Below are 10,047 nucleotides of genomic sequence, written 5' to 3' on the forward strand. Positions count from 1 at the left end.
GGTTTAATAATATAATTTTTCTATAAAGATAATAATTAAATATTTTGTTATAACTTACTGATTATTCTATGTTAGATTATTTATATTTAAAATGATATATTTATCATGTATTTGATTATGTTTATCAATTAGTTATATGAATTCAACATATAGCTTTAAAAAGTTGTACTCATGCATCATTTATGTGTAATCTTGAATTTTAAGTAATATGCATCATTAAATAGTACTTGATGCATTAAAAATGGTTTTGAAGAGTTTTACTTAAATGCTTTATAATCTATACTATATTATAAACATTTGATAAATACCCTTAAAAACCATTTTTATGCATAAACTACTGTTTATTGATGCATATTACTTAAAATTTAAGAATACAAGTAAATTGTGCATAAGTACAACTTATTAAAGCTCTATATTTGAATTCGTGTAACTAATTGCAGATAATCATAATCAAATAAATGATAAACATCTCATTTTAAATATAAAAAGATCTAAAATATAATTAGGACAATTATTGAGTTCTAACATAATACTTAATTATTATTTTTATAAAAATATATTATTGAACCTAAATTAAGTTACTTCGTTACGTTAAATTAAATTATAATAAAAAATTTGAATAAAAAAAATAAACAAACAAAAACTTTTAAATAGTTAATTTGATACTAATACTGATATTTTTTGTAAATTTTATATGATATTTTCAAATTTATAGTTTATTCAAAAATAGAAACATTATCTTTTTTTTTTTCTCTCAAAACCACATAAAATCCTATAATCGACATGGATAAAAAATAAAACGAAACATTGAAATGGAAATGTGTCTCGATGCATTGCACAAGTATCTTTCTAGTATAACTAAAAGGGTACTCGCATAATGCAGCGCAATACAACTTGATTTTAATGTTTTGTTTTTTGTCTCTGTTGATATTATAACACGGTTTTATATGGTTTTGATAAAACGGTAATGTTTTTGTGTTTAAATAAAATATAAAATTGGATATCTCATAAAAAATTGGAAAAATATGTCGATATTAGTATCAAATTAACTTGTTTTTTTGTATAATTTATTTAATTCAATTTTTTATTATAATTTAATTTAGATTAACCACAAAGTAATTTATTTTCGGTTTAATAATATAATTTTTTATAAATATAGTAATTAAGTGTTCTGTTAAAAATCAATAATTATCCTAATTATATTTTAGATTTTTTATATTTAAAATAAGATGTTTATTTTGTATTTTATTATGTTTATCTGCAGTTAGTTACACGAATTTAAATGGAGTTTTAATAAGTTGTATTTACGCATAATTACTTATAATTTTGAGTTTTAAGTAATATGCATCAATAACAATACTTGATGCATAAAAAAATATTTTTAAGAGTTTTTTCAAATGTTTTATAGTATAGTATAGATATAGATAATATTTGAACTTACTAAAACAAATTTTAGAAAAAAATCTATTATTTATTATTTTAAATAACCATTACATATGAAACGAACAAAAATAAAAATGGTCCATCTCGCATATCCTAATTAATTGATAATGTTTCAAAAAATATATTTAATAATTAAATTAAATATTTTATTCAAATTATTTAACACATTTTTAACACATCTTATGGAGTGGGATTTGTCTTTTTTAATTTCAATTCGACTAGACTAATTATCTGTTTTATGTTCCATACAGTTATTGATAAGACTGAACAAATTGCTTGTAAAATGTTTGGTAAATTGAATATGATAAGGCAAGTTGTTTATACAGGCATTGTTTGTTTTCTTGAAAGAACTTTTTTTATTAACCTGGATATCCAATCCCGTTATGCGAGCCGACTAATCTCAGGGTGACCATCTGCTTTGCAGATAGCCCGGAGTCATCGCATTTGAACCTCCGTGGTCACAAGGGGATTTTTATTCTTTCTTAAATTTGAACATGGGACCTCCTAGTATTTTTGACCTTTGGAGCCAAGCTCAAACCAATCAGGCACCACCCTTATGGTTTTTGAAAGGACTTTTTATTCACCACTTATGTCTTATTGGATAAGATGTTAGATTTATAAGACTTTGTTTTTTTTTATGTGATAAAAGTTAAAAACTTTTTTACCGTCCTTTTATTTCTCTAAATAGTGAGTTATACTTTATAAATCCATGACCTTCTGTAAGGGTTTTAGGATTATTTTTTTTTGATTAACTTGAATATCCAACCCGTTATGCGAGCTGACTAATCTGAAGACGACCATCTGCTTTACGGATTACACGAAGTCACCGCATTTGAACCTCCGTTCCTCGTTGAATTCGAACATGGACCTCCGGACACTTTTGACCTTTGTTGCCCAAGCTCAAACCAATCGGACACTACCATTGTGATTAGATATTTTTGTGTATGAAAGTAGCATTCTTCTCTTAAACGGTGGACATAACGAATCAAAGTACATGAGATCGAACCACAAAACAACAAATTATATGTAATTTCACTTGCACATCAATTGTAAACATACATAGAGTAGTGAGCATAAGCAATACACAATGTACACAAACCGAAGGAATACATCGTTGTTACCCCAGAGAATTGTCGACCCTTTTTAGAGCTTCGAAACTGGCAGTCCTGTGTTTAACAATAATTATCAGAAGTTGCAAACCGTAACAATCACTCGAATGGCATTTTTTTCATGCATTTTTGTGTTTTAACACACGCTTTATGTTCGTTGTTACATAAATTCCTTATGTTCATCGTTTATATGCTTTTTCTCTTATGAGCAAGCATACTCGAGAAAAAGTCACGTCTCAAGAAGGAAGCTACTTACCTAGAGCTTTCGCATTGACAATGCTCGGGCTTGCTGCTGGGGGTGGTGAATTCTCATCCAAAAAAGCGTCTACTTGGTTCGGGTTTGACCAAATTGGATACCCTTTTATCTTTCCCTGTTAGAATAAGAACACAAAAAATAAAGTAGTTTAACCAAACCAAACAAACCCAATATAGTATATCCCTCTTGGAGATGGGGTCCAGTGAGGGTAAGATGTACGCATATCTAACCTCTACCCCCAAGAGCAGAGCGACTGATTCTATGAAGACCCTCTGACTTGTGAAAAGTGTGAGAGAGAGAGACAAATATGATAAAGTATTGAAAAGCTGGTTAACTAGTTTGTTCTTGTTAAAAAGATATTATAACCAACCCTCATTAAGGACAAATATGCCAAAAAGAAGCTGCATACCAGTACGTTTAGTGCGGCAAGTGTGACCATTCCTTCACGAGTCCACTGCATAAACCATAAACGGGCATGATAAAAGAAGGTACGACCTATCGCACTTAGCCTCCTCAAATTCACTAAGCTTTATATGTAATATTTCCCTTTGCAGTTCGCAAATAAAATGTTACTATGGCTAAAACACATGATCTTCGGGTCACAAATAAGTAAAACGACCCTGCTAGTTGAAAAACGCTCTTTTTTACATAAAATTTTAGCTATAAATATGAATATATAATTAACTTTTACATTCATTGCAACAAATGGTGTATCAATGAAAATAGTACATAATAAAATCGTATGTACCTTTGATGCCGAAGCAATATGAGGCACAACTATGGCGTTTTTCATGTCGGCTAGGCCGGGTTTCATGTATGGCTCATCCTCGAAGACATCAAGACCTACTCGGAACATGGGGTTTTGCTTCAAATGCTCGACAAGAGCTTCTTCATCAACCACAGGTCCTCTGCTGCAGTTTATAAGGATTGCTTCCTATACATTCAGATTGGAAAATATTGCTTTTTATGCTTACTTGAAGAGTAATAAGGGAGTTGCTTAACTCAAATGTCTAAGCGTATTGGTTAGAAATTTCCACTTGTTTAGCACATTATCTTCATCATTTATCTTTATATTTTATGGGTCCCACTTCCATTTAAGCTCGAACAATGGAAATGGGACCCGCATAATCATGAAAATGGACTATCATGCTTGTTTTCTTTTGGTCTTAGTTCTGTAGGTCTCATTCCCATTTACACTTGCAAATTATGAAAATGGGATTGTCTTCTTTTTGTGGGTACCGTCTCTATTGTGATTTGTGACTCAGAATCATGAAAATGAGGCCCACAAAATGGATTAAATGAATGACACCGTTGATTTTCCAGTGTTTTCAAGGTCTGCACATACTTGAAACGGCTCTAAAGTTTGATTATCTCCACCTAAGGCATCTGCTTGTTTCAGTTTTCATATGTAGGTTCAAACATTTCAAAATGTAGCGTACCTTCTTCATCTTCGAAAGCCGTTCTTTGTTGATGAGATGATAAGTTGTTTTGTCCAATATCGGATGCAGACTTATCTATGTGATCATCACCAAAAAGACACAAACTTCAGAAAGATAAAAACTGAAATAAAACCAATAAAATTTTGAAAAGGAAGTATAGAAATTCTTACAACATCAGCTACTTGAAGAACCTCATCCATCGATGATGCTCGTTTCCAGGTAACAGGTTGTTCCCCGCTGGCTTTCAGGAATTGACCATAAGCTGCAAATTGCTAAAATATTAGTTGATATCCAATTAAACAATAGGCCCATATTCATTTCTCCTCAAAACCAACACTTGTTCTTAGGTTATGTTCGGCAAACTAACTGATAAGGTGGTTGTTAGCTAATAAGCTAGTTGTCAATAAACTAATCATGTTTAGTTAAAATTAGCAGATAAGTAAGATGAAAATGTAAAATGACCCAAAATGACATGTTTAAATGAAAAATATAAGGGGCATAATTGGAAGAAAACCCCCCTAGACCTTATTGAAACCCTACTTGAAGTAGCAAAACGCTATTTTATGGTGATCAAACGGTTTTTTTTTTAACAAGCTAAAAAATAAGCTATCTTATGGTTGACAAACATGGGTCTAGTGAAATTGCTCGAAGAAAAGCTACATTTTGCAAGAATTAGTGATTTTGAACAAATCGTGGAAATGTAAATACAAGGGCATCTTAATTAACAAACTTTACCCAAAACTGCACATCCTTGCAGAGTGCTGAGTTTTTTTACGTTTGCAATTTCACAATAAATATTTATTTGCAACAAACATAGACGTTTCATAAAATAATCAATCAAATGAAAATGTTAAATGACCTTATGCGTAAAATTGACAAATTATGATAGAAAAATGTTGTACAAGATGGAGCAAGACATGCCTGTAACGAACTTCTCTAGACGCGTGGCTTGGTAGAGATCATAATAGATTAGATTCATCTTGAACCCTTCAATCTGATAACCAAATATTTCTCAAGCTTAGCCACATTTGAACTGCAACTGTATTTCAAACCACTGGATCTAGAGTCTTGACAGCTGTAGGATGTCAAATAACAAGAACTTACCATCATTCTAGCATACGCAGATCCAATACGACCAGCTCCAATTACACCAACGGTTTGTCCTTTAAGCAAATTCCCCACAAACCTACAAAAAAAGTCATGAGTTCAAGTCACTGCAACAGTCTCTTTGCAAAAATGCAACATGAATGCTTTCCAACCCAAGCCTCATGCCTTGCCGGATAGAATCAGTTTAAAGTGTTAAGATCAATGACCATATACACACAATGATAATTGCATAAAACAAAAATCAGAGACAACATTTACGTGGTTCAACATATTTTCTACATTTACGCGAGGTCATTATTAAGATCTTATCATATCTCGTGAATCCCTTATCTATTTTTATAATTTGAGATGTGGCACAAACCCTGCACCGGCAACCTAGACATGTGAGCTAAGCTCGCATGGCCAAGTAACATGTAGCCTGGCCACCAGGACCCACTACCTGAAGCTCACAGGCACAAGTGGCAAGATGATTTGCGACCACAAGTGGCTTGGCTGAGTCGAATGCTATGTTTGAAGATGGTTCAAATGTTACAATACAATTTCAGTGATGTGAAGATTTGAAGCCAGCGACCTACGCATGTAGTTGGGCGGCTCGCAATTTCCTGAAGGGGAATAGCAACTTGCCAACTTGGGTTCGTGATGTGAGGTCGCTGCCCCAACTTGTCGATGGGGATTTGGCCATTAAGGTGGCACATTTATGTCAAATCTCATTGGTCAGTTTGTTATCAAGTATTAACCTTTCAAAAATAACAGGAACAAAAGGTCTTGAAATTTTGTTGCTAATCTTGAATCATTTGATCTTGTAAGTTGTAAGTAACATTGTAACTTCCATTTGATCAATGAACATAAACTATCGCATCGATAGTCGAACCACGTTAAATCCTAGTGTCTCGTTTTGCATGCATTGTTACTATTGTGTACTTGTGGCTGTTCTTGCCTTTACACAATTGCTTATTGTGGATGGATTGTATCATATTGCTAGACCCAACATTTCAGCATTGTTGTAAGAGGAAGAAAGTGTAATGGATTGGTTCACATTTTGGATTCCGTGCTATTTGGGACCTTCGGTTTCAAGTGTTTGGTATATTTGTGGTGAAGATCATCTCATACACCTATCATGCATAACTGGTTTCTAATAAATTTGTAACTACTTTAAATGTCAATTATATTCATGCAATTGTATTGGGTGGACAAAGTGACAAACCAAATAAGTCCCTCTATATTCACGAGGTGAAATACGCTATACAGTAATTGCATAGACATTCGATATCGAAAATGTTTTGGAAGAAAGTAAACACGGGATCTTACAAATGAGGAAGCCACCCATCGTATAAGCCAGCCCTCATGAACCCATCAGCTTCGACGATTCTTCTTGAAGCAGCAAGAGAAAGTGATGCTGCTAACTCTGCTGTGGTCTCTGTAAGCACACCCTGCACATATTTTTCGACTTTTAATCACAATTGTTCATTTCAGAAGATAATAAGTTCAATTATGCCAAGAAATTCTTTAAAATGACATAATAATGAACATAGGAAACTTTGTGTGGAAATTCTCTATTTTAACAAAGGAAATCTATGGTTACCATCAAATTTACCACTAAGCTTACCACATTATCCATTTTTCAGGAGAAAGAGTGCAATTAGGAGGATAAAGAAAGTGTATTATTTGGTAAATGTCTAAAATGTCATTTGATTATGAGATATTGAGATTTAGATGGTAAGATGAAAATAGTGAATAGTGGTTCATCATACTGCCAACTTATGGATCATCTGATTCCCCCTTATTCATCTGTTGCATCAGTTTCAAACCTGTATATATATTTGGCTTTCGAAAAGTCAAACATAAAGCTAGTTAAGATCACAATTGATGTGTGAACATCTTCATGTTTCTAGCAATAAAATTAGTCTATTTGTAATAATTTCCTCTAAGCAAACATATCCATATAAATTTGAATATAGAAAAGTGATCCATCTGACTTTAAAAAATCAAGTTTTTAGCTTAGGAGTGAATAAACTGTCTTCATTCCATTATAATTCACTTGGATGATAACTTTTATCAAACCTTTCATATTTCAAACACTACTAAGCACTAAAGAACTTGGTAAAAGATTATAAAACTAAAATCCATAAACCCAAAAGAATGAAACTCACTGGAGTATTTCCAACTGCGACACCGTACTTGGTTGCTGCTTCAACATCAACGTTGTTGTAACCAACAGCCATGTTGCTGAAAGCTTTCCCTCCTGCCTTGCTCAATGCCGAAAACAACGTCTCTCCCCAATCTTCAGTCAACTAAAACACATGCATCAAACTAAATTAACAAATCTTGAGAAAAAGCACATATCACAATACTAAATCGCAAAATTTAGTTTCATTCATTCATATAAATCACTGTCACACCCTGTTGCGGTCAAGATGAGTACACAAGAAAAGCTTTGGTTCAACCTGTCCATTTTGTATACACTAGTTTTTACACAAAGGGATTCAGAATATAGCATGTTCATTCATGGATCGAGTTAGCAAATTTAAGTAGTTTTCCTATTCGTGCATGAACATTTGTCAAGTTTTAAACCAGATTGTGCAAATTCTTTCCTATCCAGTAAATATGTACTTAAGAAACCATATATGATCTGACTTAAATTTCAGAAAAAGAACAGACAACATTGATTTTTCTTTTTAATAAAGTTAATGATCCAATCCTCATAAAGCACACTTTGCAGAATCAAGTTGTGTTTAGAGTTTTGCAGCTAGATGATGTGGTGATTTCTATCAAATGTCCTTTAGGAGGATTGGTAGGAGGGTAGGCATCACTCTAAGGTAATCTTTGTCGGAATCCCACATCAGCCAGTCACATACCAACCTACCTCTATATATGTAGGAATCTCCGGTCTCTTTTATAAGGGCTCTTTGAAAAGGGGAAACCTATATAAACCTTTTATGTTCTCGATTTCAGCAGACCACATACACGATTTTTCCTGGGTTCTTCTTGTTCTTTATTGAACAATTCATTTGGTTTTCATCAAGATTACCGAGTTAGTAAATCGTTTTCTTTACTGCTTCGATTGTATATACAAATATATATACATATTTCGGTTTTTTTTATAGATCTATTTTCTGTTTCTATTGATTCTAAGAATCGTTGTATAACAAATGATCTGGAATCTATTCTAACATTAATCGTCCCGGATTAACTGTTTGACTTTGTTTCACTTTGATTATTGATGCAAGTATAACAAACTTCACACATGAAGATTAAAAGTTCAAGTTCACACATGAACATGGTTCAGATTTAGTTTGGCTTGGATTTAGGCCGGTTCAACTGTTCCTTATCTCCGTATTAATACATACAGACACAAAAGTCGAGAAAGCAATAAGTTTCAGATTAATACAAACTCGGAAGAATCCAAAATTGCAATATACGAGCAAGGGATGTTGGAGACAGCCACATCAAAAAGGCCCCAAATGCATAGCTCCAATTAATTATAAATACAAACAGAAAGCAAATGAATCTTCAATATGTTACCTGACCGATAACTCCATCGCACTTATTTCCAATCAAAGCAATGATGTCTTCAACAGACAATATCGTTTTCTTCTCTGTGCATATCTGAAACACAAAACATACAAGTTTCCACACGAGCCAATCTCAATATACAAAATCCACAATGAAATTGATCAAATTTGTGAAGGTTAGTTAAACTACTTACTTCAACACGACAATCTTGTTGAACCAACAGATTAATCCAGCGTGTACCCGGCATGGATTTTGTGCTGACAACTCTGTATTTCCCACTAGGGTTCCATACTTCAATGGAAACTGGTTTCGCCATTTCTGAAAGCTTGAAAATGGAGAAGGAATTGGTTGTGATTTAGCGGGTGAAATGAGTGTGAGCTTGATTACACCGAAGCTTTTTCAAATTGCTGGTTGGGTTGATTGGCTGTGGGAAGGACTACCGTATCCAGTGGAGGGACGCACTTGATCTCAGATATGGCGTTGACTTCTGAGTATTGACTGATGGACAAGGTGCGTGTAGGGTAGATGAGTGATGGTGCATGTTATTACGATGGGGTGATGAGGTAGTTGATTGGTATTGAGTTTTTGAAAATTCCGACCTCTCGTTTGCATTTGGAGAAATGAGGATATGGCTTTTACCACAGAATGCCACGTAATGGGCCCTTTATCCATTCTTTTGATTTTACTAAAATACCCTTTGCATTTTATTTTTTAGAGTATACATTATTTTTTAATAGGAAAAATTGCATCAAAATAGAACCAACTTTCACCTAATTCTTATATTGGGGAACCAACTTTCAAAATCGTTATTTTGGGGAACCAACTTTCACTTGATTTTTATTTTGGGGAACCAATTTTCACCTGATTCTTATTTTGGGAAACCAACTTTCAAAATTGTCATTTTGGGGAACCAACTTGGACCTGATTCCTATTTTAGGGAACCAACTTTCAAAATCGTCATTTTGGGGAACCAATTTGCATCTGATTCTTATTTTGGGAAACCAACTTGCAAAATAATTATAGAAAAATAACTAAAATTTATTTYTTTTCAAAAATTAATGCAATAAAATCTATTTTTCATTTCAAATCTCGTTTTTTTAAATTCAGATATCAAATTGAAGATTTTTCGAAAAAAATCCAAATTACCACGATAAAAATTGTTTTTTACTAATGCAATAAA

General features: G+C 33.0%; 1 protein-coding gene across 1 annotated transcript; it reads right to left on the reverse strand.

Annotated features, from left to right (window-relative positions):
- Positions 1-2,402: 2,402 nt before the first annotated feature.
- Positions 2,403-9,307, reverse strand: LOC112527881 (glycerate dehydrogenase). Its single transcript, XM_025138725.1, has 12 exons — positions 9,061-9,307; positions 8,877-8,960; positions 7,505-7,645; positions 6,663-6,784; positions 5,352-5,433; positions 5,169-5,241; positions 4,418-4,509; positions 4,248-4,322; positions 3,557-3,742; positions 3,218-3,262; positions 2,809-2,923; positions 2,403-2,609 (listed from the first exon to the last, which is right to left on the reverse strand). The coding sequence occupies exons 1-12, from the start codon at positions 9,181-9,183 to the stop codon at positions 2,587-2,589; spliced, it is 1,161 nt and encodes a 386-aa protein (XP_024994493.1). The 5' UTR covers positions 9,184-9,307; the 3' UTR covers positions 2,403-2,586.
- Between the last annotated feature and the right edge of the window lie 740 nt (positions 9,308-10,047).

The sequence above is a fragment of the Cynara cardunculus genome (genome assembly GCF_001531365.2).
Source record: "Cynara cardunculus var. scolymus isolate 2C chromosome LG 15, CcrdV1, whole genome shotgun sequence".
NCBI lineage: Eukaryota > Viridiplantae > Streptophyta > Magnoliopsida > Asterales > Asteraceae > Cynara > Cynara cardunculus.